At 38.4% G+C, this 21,937-nt stretch overlaps 4 protein-coding genes across 6 annotated transcripts in view; all 4 read right to left on the reverse strand.

Moving 5' to 3' along the window:
• oxsr1b (oxidative stress responsive kinase 1b) overlaps nucleotides 1–5,000 on the reverse strand; it is a 35,886-nt gene extending 30,886 nt beyond the window's left edge. Inside the window, exon 1 of one of the 2 annotated variants that reach the window (XM_036217428.1) lies at nucleotides 4,662–5,000. Coding sequence is in view for 1 of the 2 variants with exons in the window: in XM_024279741.2 (XP_024135509.1) it covers nucleotides 4,655–4,724 (70 nt within the window). In the remaining variant the exon portion in view is untranslated. Of the gene's footprint in view, nucleotides 1–4,654 lie in introns of both variants that reach the window. The other variant, XM_024279741.2, reaches the window with a different exon arrangement.
• A 556-nt stretch (nucleotides 5,001–5,556) lies between these two features.
• myd88 (MYD88 innate immune signal transduction adaptor) lies at nucleotides 5,557–8,199 on the reverse strand. Of its 2 annotated transcripts, none has more exons than XM_024279743.2 (5): nucleotides 7,770–8,199; nucleotides 6,816–6,947; nucleotides 6,313–6,490; nucleotides 6,131–6,243; nucleotides 5,557–6,052 (listed from the first exon to the last, which is right to left on the reverse strand). In XM_024279743.2, exons 1-5 carry the CDS (start codon nucleotides 8,077–8,079, stop codon nucleotides 5,898–5,900), a joined length of 888 nt encoding a protein of 295 aa, XP_024135511.1. In that variant the 5' UTR covers nucleotides 8,080–8,199; the 3' UTR covers nucleotides 5,557–5,897. The 2 variants fall into 2 exon arrangements, with proteins under 2 accessions (XP_024135511.1, XP_024135512.1); XM_024279744.2 differs by having other exon boundaries at nucleotides 6,152–6,243; nucleotides 7,770–8,196.
• Nucleotides 8,200–8,483: 284 nt separating this feature from the next.
• Nucleotides 8,484–15,370, reverse strand: cry-dash (cryptochrome DASH). The gene is made up of 14 exons (XM_024280453.2): nucleotides 14,798–15,370; nucleotides 13,051–13,223; nucleotides 12,658–12,751; nucleotides 12,430–12,560; nucleotides 12,149–12,297; nucleotides 10,819–10,907; nucleotides 10,673–10,746; nucleotides 10,500–10,589; nucleotides 10,331–10,410; nucleotides 10,193–10,252; nucleotides 9,895–10,052; nucleotides 9,684–9,803; nucleotides 9,422–9,598; nucleotides 8,484–9,068 (listed from the first exon to the last, which is right to left on the reverse strand). The coding sequence occupies exons 1-14, from the start codon at nucleotides 14,858–14,860 to the stop codon at nucleotides 8,961–8,963; spliced, it is 1,566 nt and encodes a 521-aa protein (XP_024136221.1). The 5' UTR covers nucleotides 14,861–15,370; the 3' UTR covers nucleotides 8,484–8,960.
• Nucleotides 15,371–17,513: 2,143 nt separating this feature from the next.
• The window catches only part of map3k22 (mitogen-activated protein kinase kinase kinase 22), a 40,781-nt gene continuing 36,357 nt past the window's right edge, over nucleotides 17,514–21,937 (reverse strand). The window contains exons 16-18 of the mRNA XM_024280407.2: nucleotides 21,039–21,168; nucleotides 19,505–19,682; nucleotides 17,514–19,305 (exon numbers count right to left, since the gene is read on the reverse strand). Coding sequence (XP_024136175.1) covers nucleotides 19,077–19,305; nucleotides 19,505–19,682; nucleotides 21,039–21,168 — 537 coding nt within the window. The 3' untranslated portion in view covers nucleotides 17,514–19,076. The remainder of the gene's footprint in view (nucleotides 19,306–19,504; nucleotides 19,683–21,038; nucleotides 21,169–21,937) is intronic.

Below are 21,937 nucleotides of genomic sequence, written 5' to 3' on the forward strand. Positions count from 1 at the left end.
ATTTCTGGACAAACAACAAGATTTCACTTGTTTTGAAAGTGGATAAGTGAATTTAACTTTTTAAATCGAGTTAGTCGAAATCTAATGAAGGCGTTTCAGCTGCCAGCTGAAAATATGGCGTGTTTACACGTCATGGCGGAGTTTCCTGTTTTCCTTTTTTCTTGTTTCATGTACAAAACTTTGTCTGGCTTCATCTTTGTTTTGGAACTGCTGCCAAAAATATCCAAATACATCAAAGATGACGAAAAAGAAAAGTCATGTACTAAAGTCTGTGTGGAGAATTCTTCTTCCTATAATAATGATAGATCTTATTCCATTAATTTATTCCAGAATTTATTTATAGGTATAAAAAAAGAAATTACAAAAGTTATTCACTTGTGCTTTTTAGGTTACATTTAGATGCTTTTAGTGGTTTGTCGCATATTTGCGACAACAGGCATTAAGGGTTAAATGAAAAAAAGTAAAATTATTATCCTCATACGCAGATAAAAATGTATCCCGACATAAAATGAATAATATCCAGCAGAGCTTCTCAAAACAAAAACTGTTTGAAACATCTTGATGCAGAAGAAACATTGACAAAACAGCCGTGATCTTTTGAAAAGGCAGCCAGTGTTTTCTGTAAGCATGTTTCCTCCAAACAAATCCGTCTTAGCATGAACTCTCTCTGAGGGTAACGCTGCGTGTAAATGAGCTCTGAAAGAATGTCGATTTCTCCTCTCTGTCTAAATGCACTCCGACGAGGGCCTTAATCCTTAGATTAACATGTTTGCTTTTTTTGGGAGTCGACAGTTGACACGAAGAAGCTCAAGAGGCTCTTCAAGTCCCTCTACATTTTTTCAACCGATTCTCTCTGTGGATTGTTAGAACAGGGGTGTCAAACAATCGAAAAAGAGGCCAAAATCCAAAACACACCTTAGGTCGCGAACATGATAAATATTAATTGAACTTGAACACATTAAAACTAAACTTTTTAAACTTTAAAAATGTAAAATTTTAACTTAATTATGAACTAGATATGTTGCATTACCTGCAATAATGCCAGTGGGAATGCTATAAGCTGAATTTGGCTTCTGCAGAGGCTGAAATTGATAGATGAAAACTCTGAAGCTGATAGTCAGCTAAAATGTTAGCTAATTAGCCCAAAAAACTGAAATAAAAAAAACTTAGGTTAGTCAAAACAGCTAGCATGCAGCTAAAAAAATAGCTAAACTTCAAAATATGCTAAAAAACTAAAAGCAAAAACGTAAATTAGCCAAAACAGCTAGCATGTAGCTGAAATTGTAGCTTAACTCCAAAACAGCCTAAAAAATAGAAAAGCCTAAATTAGCCAAAACAGTTAGCATGTAGCTTAAATATTAGCTAAATTCAAAACAGCAAAAAAGCCTAAATTAGCCAAAACAGCAAGCATGTAGCTTAAATATTAGCTAAACTTCAAAACAGCAAAAAAGCCTAAATTAGCCAAAACAGCTAGCATGTAGCTCAAAATATTAGGTAAACTTCAAAAAAGCAAAAAAGTCTAAATTAGCCAAAACAGCTAGCATGTAGCTTAAATATTAGCTAAATTCAAAACAGCAAAAAAGAATAAATTAGCCAAAACAGCTAGCATGTAGCTTAAATATTAGCTAAACTTCAAAACAGCAAAAAAAAAAAGCCTAAATTAGCTAAAACAGCTAGCATGTAGCTCAAAATATTAGCTAAACTTCAAAACAGCAAAAAAGTCTAAATTAGCCAAAACAGCTAGCATGTAGATGAAATATTAGCTAAACTTCAAAACACAATAAAAAATCTAAGTAAATGCAAAAATAATCCAAAAAGTTAGCAGAATTCCACGTTTAAAACCGCAACTTTTTTAGCATCCGGCCCCCCGGCCTTGACTTTGACACATGTGCTATAAAGTTTACTTTTAGGCTAAATATTCATCTTTAATTATTGATTATTTTTTTTTTAGATTTTTACTGGAATTGTAATAAAAAATGTATGACATTAGCAATCTATTTATCTTAAGCTGTAAAAGCTCATCAGAATATCGTTTCTTTTATGCTAGAAGACATTATCTGACGTGTGAACGTCCTCCCTCATGAGGTAAAACCAGAGCAGCTCTTGTTTCTGCCCTCACCAGGCTAGTTTGGAGTCTGACGTCATTTATCTTTTACTACATTTCCTCTGCAAACCGTGCCAGCATTCCACGCATTATTCAAAAAAAACAAAACAAAAAAAAAAAGTCACACAACTAGCAACCACACCTCACTGCTTTCAGGGCTGTGAATGTTGGGAAGCAACATCTCCAAACAACATCAACATAAAAGCGGAGTTTCTTTTGAGCGATTGTTAGACGAGCGAGGAGACGCTAAGTTTCCAGGGCCAAAGCACGGTCCACCATCACTATTTTCCTGGCCTCTGCCCGGTGCGATCGCAGCTCGGTGGGGTGAAAACGAGTGGGTGTGAGCCGTGTAATAACAACTCTTCCTTCCCTGGGGAAACTACCAAAACAAAAGCCTCAGAGGGCATGCTGGGAATGCAGAGGCATCCTCCACGCTCACATAAAGTGGAACAACATCTGCCTGCAATGAAACAGTTTATAGAGTGTTTAGCCAACAGTGTCGGAGTGTGGAGGAGAAGTGGCTTTTTAAATCATTTTTTATAAGGTTTTGGAATGAAAACAGAAATATGAAACTGTTTTATGTTTTTTTTTTTTTGCTTTGTTGGATCACATAAAAGGTCCACTACATCATTTTACTTTCCTGCCAGTGGAAGCAGGTCTTTTATAATTTTTCTCACATCTTAAAAAAAGCTGACTAAACATGTATTTTAGAAAAGAAACTTGAACAATACACATTTAAAAAAAAATAAATAAATAAAAAAAATAATCCAGTTCCTCACACAGATGTTTACTTAGTTGCTATCCGATGTAAACGACATTTTTCTACATTTAGAAACAGCTTTTAATCAGATCTGGTACATTTGTGGAGTAAACTAGCCTAAACTATTTACCAAAACTAAGTTGATCAAGTCAATTTCCCCCTAAACCCAAGCAGGCTGCATGCATGCGGTCCAGCCCAGTAAGTAACAACCGCAGCAGCTTCAAACCTACATGGACACTTTGTACTCAACGCAGCAGCTCAGGGAAATGCGACAGAACTGGTTTCTGCACAAGAGGGGCTTTATCTCTGTACGCAAGCTAAATTGTAGGGTGTTATCTTGAGGGGGTGACCCAGGCTAAATTTTTCCAAGAAACTATATAAGGGGTGGGGTGGGGGGGGTTTCTAAAACAAGGTTTTAGCACTCAACAAGCTCGGAAAAAAATGGATACGGAGCCAGCTCCTTCTAGGAAAACAGGTTTGCCAAAAAAGAAGCACAAATTGAAGGTGAAAGCTACACCCTTTATTGAAACCAAACAAAACAATTTGAAAACTTTTTTTTTTATCTGACATTCTTTAAACTTCACAAGACTGGCCAACCTGCATTCATTCATGCTTTAAACATGCCTAATAAACTAGAGTTTTTTTTGTTTTGTTTTTTGCAGAACAATTATGAAAGCGCTCTGTGCAAACTTCCCTTCCCCTCATCAGATTCACAATTTGCTTTCTGTGGGGTTAAAAGCTTCATAGGATCCAGTAATCCTCTCAAAAGAGCTCACACATAACTGAATTCATTCAGGCAGTAAATACCTCCAAATGCAATAACCACCGGCAGGAAGTCCACTTTCTGGACTCGGAACCGGCCTGCAAAAAGTCTCTCGCAGGGGTGAAAAAGTGAGCGCACCCCTCCGCATTTCAATGAGGAATTCTCACCACCTGGTATTTCACAATCAGCCTTAAAAATACTAAAAGTGTTTGAATTTTAAATGTTTGACATGGCGTATTTACATTTGAATTACTTTTAAGGGCAAAAAAGTACAACTTTTAATGGATACTCATATTGCATACTTATCTGAAAGAAAAATAAGTACTTATATGACAATACTTCAGCTAAATTTATCATATTTTGTCACCACTTCTTTCCTGAAACAAACCTTTTTTTGTCCAGGCTGGGGACAGGCACAGGGAAACTCAGACTTGGGCCCCCTTGTGGCTACATAGTTAAGCAGCAGTGTGAAAGGTCTAACCTAAGGACCCTTTACTGGATTAAGCTCTCAATATGATAATTATTTTTCAGGAAAATTAATTAAAATAGTACATTTTTAGTGCACAGTTGTGTAAATATTTCAGGAAATAGTCTGACTCATTATTATTTAACATATCTATTTTAAGTATTAGAAATTCTTACAATACTAAATAAATGTATGCCCATAAATAACTATTTTTAAAAGTCCTGTGGTTCAGTCTAAAATAAGAACTCTAGATTAGAATAACAAACTATCGCCCTGTGAATGGGTGTTTTATTTTCCTCTCCAGCAAATAGTCAGAGCCTGTACCGTTTGAGCCCCCAGCAAAACGCCGGTAGACTCCTCTCACCGGAGCATTTTACTGCTACCAAGTCAAAACACAAACCGGCTGGACTCGTCAACTCGTCGGCCGCCTATAACTCGACCCAGCTCGGCGATAAAAACTCATTTCTCTCCTCTTTTTCGAGCTCAGTTTGCGCTGAGAAGCAGCTGAAAGCAGGAAATTCACAGACTGCCGGTTAAGCTAACAGGCTAATGATCACATACCAATCACCTCGTGTAGCTCATAATCATCTCTGTTGATGGACCAGGGTTGGGAGCTCGGGTCCTCCGACATGGTTCGAGTGTCTGCTGAGACCGTAGCGTCTGCGGTTTGGCGGTGAACCCAGACACGGTGCGAAAAAAGAAGTTATCCAAACACAGCCAACAAAGGCGACACTTCCCTTTCTTAGCAGATCCTGCAGCACTCCTGTCATTCCCAAAGTTTGACACTAGCTTGGCAGCCCCGCCTACTGCATTCCTGCCGAGCAAATGTGGACCTCAACGGCGGACATATTGAGCGAGGTGCACCGCACGAGCGCCGCAGTCCTGCTGTGGTCGGTAGGGGAAAATCACTTCCTCTTGTAGACGGAGACCACAGCCGCCAAAAACTATGTCATTCTTTTTTTAAGTAAGATATTATCGCTGTTTGTACGTTTAAAGCTCGGGCTAAACTAGTTTCGACTCTATTAACCGAATATATTTTGCAACTGCTGCTTAAATTTAGCCCAGCAGTCAAAATTAGCTTCATTCTTATACAAACTACTATTATATATATATATTTTCATTTTCACATTGTTCTTTGTTTTTCTATTTACAAAGATAATAAACTAGAATAAAGTATCAATAAGTAATCCCTGACAGACTAAACTCAGGGGAAAATGACAAGCATATTTTTAAGGGGGCGTAATGCTCCGAACGAACCCAGCCCTCTGATTGGATGAGACTTTTACTTCCTTGTGGTTCGTTTTTCACCTATGGTTTTTCATGAGTAAATAATAAAGTTCTCCATCTGGAAAACAGAGACATCTGCTGGTGATGACGGATATTACAGGAAAACATAATGGCATGCTTAGAAAGTGCACAAGGGACCACCAGTTCAGAAATGTTTTGACCAATTTGATAACTCCTTACGAAATTACACTAAACTTTTTATTAAAAAATGGGAAAAAAATTACAGTTTACAAAAATATTTTTTAAAACAATTAAAAAGATTGATAAAGCAAAAGTGATCATAAACATGTGGAATTATCAGTCACAACGCCATTAGGTCTTCAGCTCGATTGTAAAATACACAATTATTTCATCTGAATGAAAACAAAGAGAAATCCTTTGTGGGATTCAATGTCAGCAATTGAAAACAAGATGCAGCTGAAGATGGAACAGCTTGATATTTGACAACACAAGCTATTTCTTAAGGCTATTTTAAAAACAAGGCACTTTTAAACATGGTTGACTGCTTGGTCCACATTCATGGCAAAGATAAAGCTTTGGCAAGTCGTATCCAGAACCAGGCCTGGGTGCAGGGCTTGGTGTAGTCGCATACGGTGAGGAACCGCAAAATAGTCGGGAATGGCTTTTTCATCGTCTTGTAGATGACAGGAATGAGACGTTTACTCCGAGCCCCTATTGTGGAACAGTTGATAAGTTAGACATCAAAAGAAATCGTTTTTAGAGTAGTTTACCATGATGAAAGTGGTTTACCATAAATGTCTATTTTATTACCAGGGCAGAGGCTGAGGGCAAACTTGGTCTGAAAGTCACAAGCATCACTCTCCAGATATTCATCAGATATGACGACCACCATCCTCTTACACCTGCACACATAAACATCCAGTTATTTGCTAAATTAGACACTAGAATGGCAACGCGAGACGATATCTCACCTCTTCTCTATGAGTTCACTTGTAATGGTCCAAACGCAGGAACCCGGGAGAACATCTCTGTCAAACACACACAGCTTCAGCTTGTGGTCCGTCTGCTCCAGCTCTCTGATCATCTCGCAGACAAAATGGAAGTCGTTTTGGCAGTAGCAGATGAAGGCGTCAAACATCTCCGGCGCCCCTGAATTCGACACATCAGTTCATACGTTTCATTAAAACCTCCACAATCCAAGACTCAAAAGTAAAAGAAAACCGACCAGGTTCAAACAGGAAACCAGAATGATGTGCAGAACAGTGACCCAGAGATTCAACTTTATGATTAAATACCAAATGAAGCATTATGTTTGGATTAAATTTAAAAGCATTTGCATTATATCCATAACCTTTTCTATTTAAATTAGCTTATTTTGATTTGCTTAAATGGATTTATATTGGTTTATTCAAGTAGTCTGGGGCCAATCTTTACATTAGCAAATATGTGATAAGAGTTTAATTCAAATCCTGACCTTCAGGGTCATCCTCCACGGTGATCCCTAACCTTTCTGGGGTGCGAGGAACGCAACTGTCAACCTCAGGTACCTGGAGCGGAGGTTCAGATTTCCTCTGCAAACTCTCCAAGTACTTTCTGACGTCCTCATCTGGGGAAAAATAATAACATTTTTATAAACTTACCAAAAGAGAGCAACTTCTACTAAGTGTGATGCATCTGGATTCATGCAAACATTGCTGTGAAAGTACAGGGAGTCTAAAATAATCCTCAATAATTAACAAAATAAACAAATAAAAATTAACTAAATCCATTTTTACATGGTGATTGCAATTCAGATTATTTTAAACTACAAAATTATTTATTTTACAAGCAATTTTGTAATAAAAATAGCTTTTATTAAAAAAAAATCATAATTTTATGCACACGAGTTGCACTTTTTTAACTTTAAATCTAAATGAATGCAAAAACATTTCTTGTAAACAAGCAAATTTGGTTGTAGAAAAAAAATCAAAAGCAGAAACCAGCTAACTGAATTAAATCGATTAGTAGATTTTGGTTTTGGTTAGATTTTGGTAGTGACACAGTTCTAAGTTTGACCTCTTGACCCAGTAAAGACCCTTGAGTCCAAACAAACGGTGGGAAATCTGCATTCAGCTTCTATGCTCTATATATCTGGAACAGACTATCAGAAAACATTAAATCAGCTTAAACATGTATTGAAATCCTGGTTAAAGATCCTAAAATTTGATTCAAAAGCTGACATTTTCACTTTAATCTTACTTTGAATTCAGTTCTTTTTATAATTCTTTACAATATTATTTTATTGATTGCACCTTTTATGTTATTTTTTATTTTTTGTGGTCACAAGTGCAAATCTAATATCTATCTGGTTGTTGTTATTCTGCTTAACCACACATGAAATACATCTGTTGCGCAGGAAGTAAACTTCTTATGTCTGTAAATGTCCCACCTATTTGAGGGCGAAGATCCTCCACCACGTCCTTCCTCTCCACCTCCGTCAGGATGGACAGCAGCTTCCCCACCGAGGCGTCTTTGCTCCGGGCCTGCCAGTCCTCCAATACCGTTCTGGTTGGGTTTTTCGACGCCTCGTAGTTCTTGATTTCCAGGTAGGTGAAGCCCATCTCCTCGGCCACCGTCATCCAGTCGGCGGCCACCGTGTTTTTGGGGTTCAGATAAAGTCCCAGCTTTCTCCTGACGGTGACGTTGAGCGCCACCAGAGGGACCTTCCACAGGTCCACGTCTGAAGAACAACCGGCCATTTTTACGGGATGTCTCTGGTACTAAGACGACATGAAGCAAAACATCGCAGTAGCTGGTGGAAGTTGCGACAGGCTGGAGGCCGAAGGCGGAAGTGACGTAGAGAGTCCGTCTGCACGCGGAAGAAGGGATTTCCGTTCAATTTTCTTTTATGTATGTTTTTTTAAATGAAAAATGTCAAATTTTCTTTTATATGCTTTTCACCTTTTGTAAAAAAAAATAAATAAAAATAATAATAAAAAAATATGTTAAAATTTAATTTAAAACTCCTTTAGACAACAAATTAACGATGAAATTTTTTTTTACAAGTTGGTGACATGGGAAACTTATCAGAAAACAAAACTCAGTTTGTTTGTGTAATAGACATTGACTGAACAAAAAAAGTTGGTGAATATTAGAGACAAACTCAGTAATTTCAGTTCCTCTTTATTCAGTGTACCGCAAAATCTCCACTTCTTCCTTCCATCAGATAATACAATAAAAATAACAGTTTAGAGCGCGAAAAGGAAACTTTATATAATCAGATAACAAGATTTTATAACAAGCACCTTTAAAAAATAAAAAAAAATAGAAAACACTTGTAACCACCAAAAACAGAGCAAATCTTCCAACAGAGAAAAATACAGATCTGCTGATAAAAAAATAATTTGGCTGCAATAAAGATAAAATAAAAGAAATCCAACTGACTTTCACTGGCAAGTGAGCATGCGGGGAAAAGCTGCAGAGTCTATAAAAAGTAAATCACGAGGCACTTCCTTTTTTTTTAAATTTATTTTTACAGCCAATAAACAGACAGTTCCTAAAACTTCCACCGAACAACTTCTGATGTAAATAAATAGACCTGCCATCTGTCTGTTTAAATCTCAGCTTAGTGTTTGGTTTTTCACAGGTTTTTACTTTTATTGAAATAGAAGTCGATGCCCCGGTCCCGGTGCTGTTTGGGAGTGTGAGAAGGCCCTTTTTTTCCTTTCCGTGACGGTCCTGGTCCACTCTAAGACAAAAAAAAAAGCATGACATGTGTGCATGCTATCAAAATCTCTTTTTTCAACATGCAATTAGACACAAACTTAACCTCTTAATGCTAATAAAAGTTTATTTACTAGCAGAAAAGAGTTCATGAATTCAAAATATATATATTTTTTAACTGTCAGCTTTGAATGTTACCAAATATTTGTGGGAAAAAAAACTTTAAAACATAGAATAAAACTCTTCAATAGGTCAAAACCTGTATATCAGACATGAAAATGCATTTTTAAGTCAACACTTCTGTTTGCAGCTAAAAGAAGCAACTTTAGTAGCCTCTTTTAGTCACATCATCTACTTCCTTTTTCCTCAAACACCCACCGGTTTCTTGTTAAAGTGCCTGCCCCACTCCGGCGCTATAACTATAGGGGTGGGGTAGGTCTCGCCAAGCGACACATGAGCATGTGACAGCGAGGCGGAGCTGAGGTTCCAGGGAGTGTGCACATCTGCTCCTCTGACAGCCGCCAGCTCGGGGATCCACTGCCGCACATAGTCTCCCTGCAGAACAAGTGCAATTTAAAGTTTTAATTTTGTGCACATGATCCAAAAAAAAAACTGCCAAAGGGAAATAAAACTAGCATACATTGCTGTCATAGTCGAGAGCTTGTTTGATCATGTTGAACTTCCTGTTCTCTCTGGGGTCATTTCCTATACCGGCACTGTACAGCCAGTTGCCATAGTTGCTGCAGACGTCATGATCGATCTTTAGAAATTAAAAATAAAAATTACTATGAGGTTTGTTAAAACATTTCCAAAAACTGTAGTTTAGTTAAACCTTGCTCTTCACTACATACCAGCAGGTACTCGAACCATTCAGCCCCCATCCTCCAGTCAAGCCCCAGATCCTTGGTAAGGAAGCTTGCAACGTTTTGTCTCCCTCTGTTGGGCATGAAGCCCGTCATGGCCAACTCCCTCATGTTGGCGTCTACAAAAGGCACCCCTGTTCGTCCCTCTGTGAGGGCACACATTTCAAAACAGAAAAACTTTACTCACAATTCCAAGATTCTCAATGAATTTCTAATCAATTTCTTGTAGTTGAACAAAGTAATTCATCTTAAACAAAAAAGTCCTAAATAATATTTCAGTACAAACCTTTCCATGCATCAAATAGCTTTGTGTCTCGTTTCCATGGCAACGACTTGTCTTGTAGCCCTAACCAGAAATTATAATATAAACATCAGATTTTGTTTTCACCATAAAAGCAATATAACAATTAACAGAAAAAAATACCTTTGACAAAAAACATTTTGTTTCCATACTTTACTCCAACAAACTTGAAATAGTCCCTCCACAAAAGCTCAAAGATGACCCTGTGTAGGTTATCACGTGAAAAAATAAATAAATGAAGTGTGCACTTTTTTGACATAAAAGAAGTGTTTGTGAGTGATAGCACCCTTACCAGTAGGTGCTCTGATTTGCGGTCCGCTCCTGCTCGTACTTTTTGATCTGATGGTAAATATATCTGGGAGAGATGCAACCCATTGCCAGCCTGAAGACCACAACATCACAATGTTAGGAAATTGATTAATCATTTTCCGACTCATAAATATATATATTAAAAAAAAGACTCACCAAGGTGAAAATTTGGTGGAATAATCCACTCCGATTAATCCATTACGAGTTTCTTTGTATGTAGCAACCGCATCCTAAAACAGACCAAGCAGAAATAAATTATTATTTTTTTAACGGCATTGAATTTGGATTTATTTTGTGCTTACAGTATCCCAGAAGTAGTGTTTGAGTCTGGCTAGGGCTTGATTTTCTCCACCACTGCAGGGGAAAGCTGACCGTGGATCAGTCTCAGCCTCTGAACAAATAAAACAAACATTTTAACCCTTTAACACCAGAGCGCCAGTGTTTATGTTATTTGATTTACTGTAGCTTTTTAACCTGTAACACGATCAACATAATTCCAGTAGAATTTGAAGGAGAAAAGCGGCTCACGTGCGCGACAAATTCGCTGCTCATCGCCTGTCAAAAAATGCGCTCCTGGGCTTGACACCACAACCCCATGTGTGAGGAGCTCCCAGCTAATGTTTTTAGGATGATCGCTATAAGGAGCGGTGTTTGTAGATTTCTCGCTTAGAAAGTATAGAAGACACATATGATGTTAAAAAAAAAAAAAAATCAGATTTATTTATTGTTAAAAGTTCAACAAAAACATCGATAACCATGTCTTCATGCTTGGATTTATATGTTAAAAGATTTTCTCAGTAGAAGGGTTGTCTGTATGACAGCCGCTTCCAGGGTGTTTCTGTGTCTCTATGGCTGAGCTTGAAGGCTGACTGTCTAGAGTTAACCCAAGGGAAAAAAAATAAAATTAGGGGACCCTTTTTTTTTTTTTTAAATGTCTCGATAAAGCCTGAGCCGGCAGCCTCCTCAACCCGTAGTGGCTCTCTGTCTGCCGCCATATTGAGTGAGCGTGCTCTATCGTGGGAGCGAAACCCGGCGATCTGTCCAGAGTATATCCAACCTTCATCCCAAATTAGACGGATGAGCGTTGCAACCCTGCGGCTCCAGTGGGTAAATGGAAAAGATGGAAGTTCTGACCAAAAACACTCGCTTTGGACTAATACTGTACCCGCTGATCGAGTCACTGAAAACGTCACATGCCCAAAGCTGAGTTCCTGATTGGTAGATGTGGTGACCTGTCAAACTTCAGATATTTAAAGTTTGGCTGCGCCGCCCGATTTGTGCTCTGTCGCTCAAAATGAATTGCTGGCAGACTTTCGCGCCGTGCCCGTAGCTCAAATCAGATCGCCTCATGTCATGTCCGTTCCATTGATTTAACATTGAAACTGGCCGCCTATGCTGCGCGATTACCATTCAGTGTGAATGCACCTTAACACTCAACTTTATTTTTATTTAAAAAATTACTTTAATTTTTTTTCTTTCAACAAGAAAATCTGCCCTTAGTAGTTTGTCTTTTGAATGCTAAAAACAAAGATTAATTTAATCTGTGCGCTCTCACTCACAGCAGTTTATTACATTTCTCAGCCATATTTTGTTCAACTCTACGAAAAGTTTTCAGCCCATTTGATCATTCACCAGTTTGCTCCAGATCCTCTGCTGTAGGGATAACTCCATCTTCCAGCCCCGGGGGCAGAGGACTCAGCCTGTCTGGGGTTGGGAACACAGGTCTCACCCTGCTCTGGCTCTCCACGGCCTTTCTGAACTCTGTGTACACGTCAGGAAGTCTAGAAGAACGGGAGGAAATATTACACAGCACTTTTTCAAAGTCGCCTTTACAGACACCATGTCTTCAGCTAAAATACTACTTCCTTCCCTAAAGACTTGTTTTGTCGCTGCGAGACAATTTCCTGTCACACCTGGACATGTGCAGGAACGGCAGATCATCTCTGTGGAACAGCGTGGAGCCCCAGCAGGTGTGAACTTTCACTTTCATCCGAGCGCAGACTTCCTTCACCTTCTTCTCCACGTTCAGCTCCTCCGAAGCCACCTGAAAGTGTCAAACGTTGAAATAAAAGTGGATTCAATTAAACCAAAAGCTTTATTTGTGATTAAAAAAAAAAAACACACAAAAAACAAAAGCCCACCTCTTCATGGAAAGCTACACTGCTAACAGAGCCTAGCTGCTTGATCAGGTCAGCAACTACTTCTTCTGGCTTCCCGCGTCTCACCACCAAATTGCTGTCACACACAAATAAACACACCTTAGTCACAGTTCAAGCTGTGCCAGCCAAGCTGCATCCTGAATTTGAGCGGAAAGAGTGATGGGGACAATTTGTGCAGCAGCGGTGTTAATGTAAGCACAACCTCTGTGAGTCCAGGTGCATCCTGATCCTGTTATATGTGTATTAAATCAATCCTGGAAAGCTGCATATTTCTTTTTATACTGGAAACATGAAAGAATACTTCTTCAAAATGTTCAAAAGAAAAAAGGTGGATAAAGGACATGTAGAATGAACAATAAAAAGCAGATGGATTACCTCCCCTTGCTGCGGAGTGTGTTTCTGAGGTCTCTGACGCTCTCCAGTAAAAAGCGCAGACGGAAAGGCCCGGTCTTTGGAAAATTGAAGTTGTAGGTTCCAACATAGTGTCTGGGGTCGAAGCAATAAAGTGGGACTATGTGGTCTGCATTTTTCTGAGCCCAGAAGAAAAGCTGCAAAAAAGGGCAAAGTCAAGTCAGTAATAAAGAAAGTGTGGCAGCAAATGGATTGCTTTTTTAATTGGTGATTATTTTAAGAGTTTTGAAGGGCATTAGCAGTTAGCAACCTTGACCTCAATTCGGCTGCTTATTAGCCTCAGGTAGATAAATATTGGCCAACATTAAGATTTCTGCCTGTCAGGTCTAAAAGAGAGAAAAGAGGACTTCAGCTTCAAATATACAGCTAAAATAAACGTATCTGTGCATTCGGAACAGATTTCAACATGTTGGGACATGGTTTTCGTTAAGCTTGTATAGCAACAGTGATATAAGGGGTTCAAGATACAATTTATCTCCTAAAATTTGTTATCAATACAAATATGGGAAATACCAGATTTTGTACAGTAATTTTTATATTTTGTTTACCTGATTCCATTAATTATATGAGATTTAAATCGTTTTTTTTTTTTTTTTTTTTTACTTGCCATTACTGTTTTTACCCTTGGTACTAAAACAAAGTATTATATTTCTCACTTCTACTTCAGTAATAATATTGGCTGGTGGTACTTCAGCATGATAATTTACCCCAAAGCTTCTCCAGCAGCAGTGTGTGTACCCCTGAGGGAACTTGAAGTCACTCCAGGTAAAACTTCCAATTTCTTTTCCTAATTAAATAATTAATTACTTAATACTTAAAGTATTTTTTTATTACCATTTAAAAATACTTAGAAATTTGCAATTGATCCTAGAGTAACAGTACATACTTTTTTAGAGGGGTACTTGTCAAACACAGCCACTTACTGTATAAGCAGTAACTTATTTTCTCCATAAATTTATGATTTTTTTTTTAATTGTTCAATATTACATCTGGGTTTGAAAGGTTCCTATACAAGTAAAACGAGGATTACAAGAGTGGAGAATCATTTTATGTTTTACAAAAAAAGGGTAAAAAAAATCCTTTGTAGCAAATAGTATATTTGTGGCGTATTCTATTTGGTATACTTAAGTATAAATATAAGCATAGTACATATACTATTTGCCAAGGGACCTGCATCTGGAAATCACTTTTTTAGCAATTCTTGTCCCATTTAACTGTAAGATTTACTTTGCTTGCTCCAAAAAAAACATATTGTTCTTAAATGTTAAAATGATCTTGTATCTTACATAAAAGACTTGCAGTAATCCAAAACTTTTTTTTAATTAGACATGTTTGGATTAAGTATTTATAGTCATTTTTCTACTTTCTAATAGTAAATGATGCAGTTTGCAATTAAAAGTCACATTACCGGATGTTGTTTGAAGCTGTTTCACAATAAAAACAAAATAATGTATTCTTCCTTGATTTGAAAATCCAGCTTTTATTCTGAAAAAGGTAAACAGGAAGTACGTTTTATAAGCGATAAACGTGTTCAAACGAGTTTATTCGAAGCAATAAAATGTCTCACCACTTATTAAAACCGAAAACACCAAATGTTAGACTCTAAAATGCTATGCAAACATGTAAGCTAAATCGAAACTAGCATGCCATTTAATGCTAAAGTTAAGCACACCGGGTTTAGCATCCAACAGCATAACATGCACGTTCTTACCTCGTTATCGTGAAGGCGTAAGTCGTTTCTCAGTAAACATATAACAGTACGAGAGGTAGCCATGGTGTTTAAGCCGCGCTGTAAACACAAAAACAGTCTTTTCCGGGGACAGAAGTGCCTCCTTCTCCCGGTGTTTGTGTGCGGATGCCGCCGTCGGACTGCACCGACCGACCGTCACGTTTCCACGGCACGCGCGTTACCAAACACTGCTTTTGTAACCCGAGTTTCCAACAGCTGTCAGGTCGATTTAAAAACCAGAAAAACCTCTTATGTAAAGTTTTATTATGTATTCCACAAACTGAAAGGTAAATTATAAAGCAAGAGTAAAAAAAAAAAAAATTATTATTATTTATCTATTTGAGACTAAAACAATAATTTTAACCATTCTCCTCTGAAAATTGTGCTTTTACATGGTCTTTTGCAATTTTTCATGATGAGGAAAAAAATAAGCTTTAAATTGCATTTCTGAATATTTTTTTATGTAAATCGTGAATCTGGAGCAAACAAAAAAAATGCTATGGACACAGGCTCTCTGCTTCTCTTCATTCAGATGCATCCCCCTGTAGATAGCTAGATCCACGTTGCTTGTCATTTTTATTACAACTTAGGTTAGAGAAGCCGTAAGAGGGAGAACTTGTAAACACAGGGATGATGGGAAGTGGGGCTGGGTTTACTCTACGCCAGTTCTCACAACTCAGAGGCTAATTTCTAATGAACTATTGCAGAAACTATGTCTAAAAACTGACAAAATGGCATGATTATAAATACAAGACCACTTATTATTGAAACACTTTTACAGATTATCTTTATATTTTCATTTACACCATGATTCCCAAACATTTTGTTTAAAACCAACATTTTTTTGTTTGTTTTATTCCTAATATTTTTTTAAGCACACAGCTTAGTTTTTATTATTTAAAAAATTATTATATTTTAAAATAAAAGTCCCTTCTTTGCTCAGTTAAAATTTCTTGATATTAAGCCTAAAAATTGTTATAAATTAGCAGCTAAAATTGGTTTGAGAAATATTTTCTAATACATCAAGAATATTCAGGTTGCTTCTAATTTTAAATGAAATTGTAAAATGTAGAAATCTAAATTAAATTGGTTCAGATTTTTGACTGCTACTAAGAACTCATTTTCCAACATAATCAATTAATGAACAGTTGATTGGCAGGTGCTTGTTCTGCATCTACAACGTTGAGCCAGAAATCATTTTATGAACACAAAGCTTCATCCAGATTAAATGTATGTGTATTTATGTTTTATTACATTTTTGTGTTTTGAAAAAGGTTTGAAAGTCAGCTTGAGTCACATTAAAAACCAACAATAACAATTTACTCAAAGAAAGACTATTTTAGTTATTTTTTTTGTATAAGGTGGAAAATTGAATGAACATCATGAAATTGCATTTTTTGATTGCCAAAGGAACTAAAGAAAAACTAGTAAGGTTACTTAAAACTGAAAAATAAGATAAATTTAATATTTCCTACTGGTGTGGCAACACTTTTAAACACAGCCTTTTCTGTCTGCATGAGCTTTAGTTCATCAATCTTGTACAGCTGAAAGTAATGTGTTGTTTTATAAATGACAAGAAAAAGGGAATTATCAATGGATGAGAGACAGGCCATCATAGTACTGAGTAATAAAGGTTTCATACAAAGAAATCCAAAGAAGATCTCCCATCCATCCATCGAAGAGGGCCACAAAAATGTCGCACCTAGGAGCAATTAACATCAAAAGTTATCATGTGAAGCATATTTTTGGACTGTGGGAGGAAGAAAATCCACTCATGCACGGAAATAACATGCAAACACCACACAAAAGGGTCCCAGCTCAGATTTGAACCAGGGCCTTTTCATTGTGAAGTGAGTGCTAAGAAATTTTCACACAAAGAGATCTGGCAGAACCAAAGTCACAAGAGGACACACTTTTGAACGTTACATGCTAGGCAGCTTACAGCAACAACAGTTCCATAATGGTTGTACTGGAGAAAGTCAGTTTCAGTATTTACTGTAAAGAGAAGACTGGAGGGCTGACGGGATGAGAGCACCAAGAAATACGTTGTTAGGATGTCAAAGTAAGTACGACACCTGGATCAGAAAACACTGGGAGACTGGATGACGGTGTTGTGGATCGATGAATAAAAACTGAAATCTTTAGTTCAGAATTGTCAAAAAATAAGGTTCAAACACGGTAGTGGAAGTGGGATGGTTGCTTTGCTCGAGTCAATGACTTATACATCCAGAACCAACATCATGTTCTTAAACTTCCTTCACTTTTTTCTGGTGTAGGTCTTGTTAATCAGATTATGACTCATATCCAGAACTACCTGAGGACAAAAGAACATGTTGGTAACTGTAAAAACATAAGGGCGGTAAGCATAGTCTCCAGGTTTGAACTCCATTGAGCTGGTTTGGGACGAACTGGGTGGAAGAGTAAAATAAAAAAAAATAATTAGGAGTCAAAGATTAATAGAAACTGAAAAAAGTGTAAAGAATCCAGGGAAAAAAAGTGGTTAATGTGATAAATTAAAAACTTAGAACACATTTTGATCTATAAATTCTGTTTTTGGAGCTACAGATGCTTTTCAATAAAAAGCATCAAAATGTTCTAAAACTTTACATTTGTGGTGTAGTTAAAAATAAAAAAAAAACAATAAAACGATAATTTTCACTACCATCTCAAGAGCTACTGAATAAAAAAAGACAAAAAAAACAGTCTTAGACCTTTGATTTATTAAGTTAAATGTACAAAAGATCAACAACTTGATACATTTCATGTTTCAAGGCTTTGTCATTAAGACAAAATAAACTCTGTCCCAATCAAAAGCCTCTCAGTCTTTCATTCTTCTGCCAGCTCTGAAAGGGACAATCATACAAACTCTCTTAAAAAAAAAATCACAGTAATGTCTACTGTATAATGTAGTTATTTCAATTGTATATAATGCAAAAGGAATCTCATACAAAAGTGCAGAACATTATGTATATACAAAATCTTTTTTCCACATAAAAACTTCAGCAAGTCCTGGGTGTGCTCGGTGCTGAACAGCTGCTCGCAAAATCCAGGAAGCTCTCCGCTTTGGCAGTCAATGTTTACAAGCAGATTTAGATAAGGCACTGACTAGGGCTAAAAAGATTTGATCGTTCCTCTAAATGCTGCTGCGTTACAGGCGAGCCGCCACCCCGCCAACATCAATACCTCCCCCATTAACGTTTCTTTCATCTCTACATCAGAGATTACAGCATGCAGTTCCGTCCTGATGCTTTCAGAGGAGTTGGAAAGCCAAGCTTCGGCTCTGTTGGCGTTACAAGGAGCAAAAAAGTGCTGCCAAGTCGAAAAGTGGGAAAAGAGTGGCGTGCTAAACCCAAGGCATCTTTGATTTATACTGAAGAAATGAAAAAAAAAAAAAAAAAAATCGAGATGCTTCCTTCAGTTTGGTGCATCGGAATTGTGCAGAAAACAGTGTACAAAGCTGCCATAAAACAGAAATCTTCAAGGCTCTGAGGTGACAAAAAGTCCACAAGGACTAATACTGCACAGTTTCTGAGTCTTCTGTCGGCAGTTTTCTTTGGCTACTTAAAATTTGGAACGAGACTCCTCACGAGTCGACATAACGAATGCTCAAACAGCAGTGTTTGTATTGCTTCAGAGACATTGCACATTTGCATTTTTTTTTTACACCAGAACACAATTATTTATATAAAAATGCATCAAATAGAAAAATATCTCCTGGTCTGCTGCTTAGTTTGCACGTGGTATCACAAGTGCAAGACGGAAAATCCTTTAAACGGTGGTGAACACAGTGACAGCAAGAGCAGGGCAACCCTCTAAAATGCTTAGAAAAAAAGGACATTCTGACTTACAAAGTCGTATTGTAAGGCGTTGATGGTCATAGGTTGCATTTTCTTGAAAGGTGCCATAAAATCTGCTAGGGTGACTGTCCTACTAAAATACTTTATCATCTCAGTTCCACGCAGCTGTTCTGGGCTTTTGACGGATTTGCGGCTCCGTCAAATGCTGCTAACTTGTCCTCGTTCCCGGATAGAAGTCTGGAGCTTCAGTCCTCCCCCAAACTTTGAGGGTTCTGGAAGTCATTGTGTGCGCCTCTCCAGGAAGGCTGGAGATAGTTGGTGACAAGGCAGACACTGGTGATCAGGCAGGGAGTCGGAAGTGCCGCTTGACCCTGAAACCAGGCGACAAGAGTAAGGGGGCCCTCAAGCAGGTTGGGTTGGTGAGATTCAGAGGCACGGAGGCCTTGGGCGCCTTCTGCGGGACCTCAGAAGCTGCCTTGGACAAACGGGTGGTTGAGCAAAATGTCTGCAGTCGGCCTCCATTTCTCCTCCACAAATACTTGGCGAAGGAAGTCCCTGCAAGCGTCGGACACGCCCTCCGGGAGCATGGGCTTGGTGGGCTGGGTGGCAATCTTAAATATGGCTGCCATGGCCTCGTATTCCGCCCAGGGGGGTTTCTGAGTCAGCATCTCGACCACGGTGCAGGCCACGCTCCTAGAGAAGAGCAACCAATCAGTTATTTTATGAAGCAGATCTTTAATCATTCCTGAACATATATAGACTCAGAGTGTTACGTCCCCTATGGGTAAACCTGGCTCAGGTCTTTCATCAAATTGGTTCTTTAAATTATGAATAAGTTCATCACAATCAAAAAAAAGTCATTTAAATTAAATTTAATTGCCGAACTCCTTACCATACGTCCGCTTTCCGGCCGTATCCCTCCCCATTGATGACCTCAGGACTCATCCAGTAGGGGGTGCCAGTGACAGACTTGATTCCTGTACCAGACATGCAGATAGTCTGGATGCGTTTGCTGGCTCCGAAGTCTCCGAGCTTCACGTTCCCGGACGAGTCCCTCAGGATGTTAGCACCTGGTGGAGCCAAACACCATGAAGTCAGAGTTATTCAGGAGTCTCTAGAGAAGCTTTTGAAATGAACGGAGGGAGTTTGGAAGGTCAGTTTCTGTGCCAGAAATTGGTGTAAAAGGTAAACTTTTCCGAGGCTTTGACAGGTGTGGAGAGGGGGAATACCAACAGAAAAAGGAAGATATAAATACTACTTGAACCTGCCATACCCACTTTTTACTTCTCCTTAATTCCGGGGTCTTGGTTTTGCCAGAGACCAGTCAGAAAATCAAACATTGGATACAAGCTTGAAGGTTTTCCTTTTTTAGTAGTTCTTTGACATGTAGCTGTAAAACCCTCCGTTTGTATGATCGGTGACTAATGCACACTCCACACCCACAAAGGTCTGGAAAGAAATGATTGATGGAGTCAAATCTCTGCAGGCTGTGGTCCACTGTCAGCACGTGTTTGCACATACAAGTATGTTAGGCTCTAAAATAAATCGTTAGGTGCTAACATGCACTTCAGAACCTCAAAGTCCCGGCTGCCAAGTTCAAACCGCATGAGCTGACATCTCTTTTTTTCTGTAAAAAGAGAAGTCCTTGTGTGGTGGAGTGAGCTCATGGGGTATATTAAAACATACAGAGTTTTCTAAGTGGAAAATCCCACACTACTGGAGGCTTGCTGTGTCCTACGTAGGGGTGTAGGAAAAAATCGATTCGGCGATATATCGCGATACTTCATCCGGCAATACTAGTATCGATTTAATCGATTGTTCAGCATCTTGTTTTGCACTTTTTTGTTTTCTTATACTGAAAAATATTTGATTGTGGAAACAGACATTGCTGATTGTTTCCTTCAAAAACAGTAATTTATGAAAAGGAAAAGCACCATGATTTTTCTGGGGTAAAAACAACTTGTAAATGAGATACAGTTGCAGTGCTTAATGTTGTGATCATTAGAAAAAAAGAGTTTGACCCTTTTATTGCAATGAATTAATATTTGATTGAGTTTTATTCTAAGTCATACTCTTTAATAAAAGAGTGAAAAATTGTATATATCGTGATACGTATTGTATCGTGAGCCAGGTATCGCGATACGTATCATATTGCCAGACTCTTGCCATCTAGTTTTTAATAACGTAGCGACTTTCAGAAATGCATGGGGCAAAGCTAAAGCTTTTTTCAGCAGTTTCAGAGAATCCTATTCATCTTACAAGAATAGTTTTTACTCATTCTGACCAAATGAGGGAAAAAACATTTAAAAAAAAAAGGAGCAATTTTTGTGGCAGATCTGTTATGCTTGTAAGCTGTCTTTCATGTTTGGGTTTTAGGGCTTTCAAATCCAATTAATAACCCGGGCTGACCTTTGCATTTCAGTTACCTTTGATGTCTCGGTGTACAATCATGTTGCTGTGCAGGTAGGAGACCCCCTGGAGGATCTGCCTGGTGTATCTTCTTGTCACCTTCTCCGTCAGAGCGCCGTAAGCTTTCAACTGGTCCTTTATTGAGCCCTGGAGGATGAGAAACAGAAAGGAAAAAAGGTCTAAGGGAAAGAAAAACACACTGGCTGCAACCACGCTTAAGTGGAGTTATTTTAGTTCCTGGAAAAGTCGCTTTCCAGCCAACGTTGAAGCACAAACCAAGAACGTAAACAAAGACAAGTTCGCTGAACTCTCTCAATCTGCAGCGCTTCCTTTCATTTCCCGTTTGGAGTTCCTGGAGAGGAAACCTCGGGAGCAACGACCTGATCCAGTAACACCTGTGACGTACTTGAAGGGAAAACAAAACATCTCCCTCTTCACTCGCAGAGACACCTTGCCAGTGCCCCCCCCTCCCACTGGGCCACTGCGGCGTTATCGGTCTTCGGCAGGAGTGCCGCCTTTTACCCAAAACCTTGGCTCTGTCCCCTCCGCCAACTCAGCAGAGGAGAACATTTCCAAAATCTAGACAATGTGTGACTAAGACATTCGGGGGGGTCGGACGCATCAAAAAGGAAACATTGAAAACAGGCTCAAGGACGGAATCTTCTGGCGACAGTCGCTTATTAAGGGGGAGAGAAAATGACCTCATAAAACGAGCTGTTCTCTGTTAAAGACCCACACCAATAAAACTGGTGTCTTTAACATGTTCTTGTGAGGACAGAGGGCACATTTTAGGGAAATTAAGCTAAAAGTTGCATTTCTGAGTATTTAAGTTGTAGTGAAAAAGCAGCAGATGAAAAATGCAGTTCTAATTACGGAGTAGAAAATAGGCAACAAATAGATGAATTGACAACTATCC

This window comes from Oryzias melastigma, linkage group LG20 (assembly GCF_002922805.2).
Source record: "Oryzias melastigma strain HK-1 linkage group LG20, ASM292280v2, whole genome shotgun sequence".
NCBI classification, from domain to species: Eukaryota; Metazoa; Chordata; class Actinopteri; order Beloniformes; family Adrianichthyidae; genus Oryzias; species Oryzias melastigma.

Bases quoted from the DNA above. Each gene is read 5' to 3' on its own strand.
- myd88 (XM_024279743.2), bottom strand. From the start codon at position 8,079: ATGGCCGGTTGTTCTTCAGACGTGGACCTGTGGAAGGTCCCTCTGGTG. The intron at 6,948-7,769 runs GTGGGACATTTA...ATTTTTCCCCAG, and splicing joins GGATCTTCGCCCTCAAATAG to ATGAGGACGTCAGAAAGTAC. The intron at 6,491-6,815 runs GTCAGGATTTGA...TGTCGAATTCAG, and splicing joins CGTGGAGGATGACCCTGAAG to GGGCGCCGGAGATGTTTGAC.
- cry-dash (XM_024280453.2), bottom strand. From the start codon at position 14,860: ATGGCTACCTCTCGTACTGTTATATGTTTACTGAGAAACGACTTACGC. The intron at 10,590-10,672 runs GTGAGTCTTTTT...TGTGGTCTTCAG, and splicing joins TCCACCAAATTTTCACCTTG to GCTGGCAATGGGTTGCATCT. The intron at 10,053-10,192 runs GTTTGTACTGAA...GTGCCCTCACAG, and splicing joins GCTATTTGATGCATGGAAAG to AGGGACGAACAGGGGTGCCT.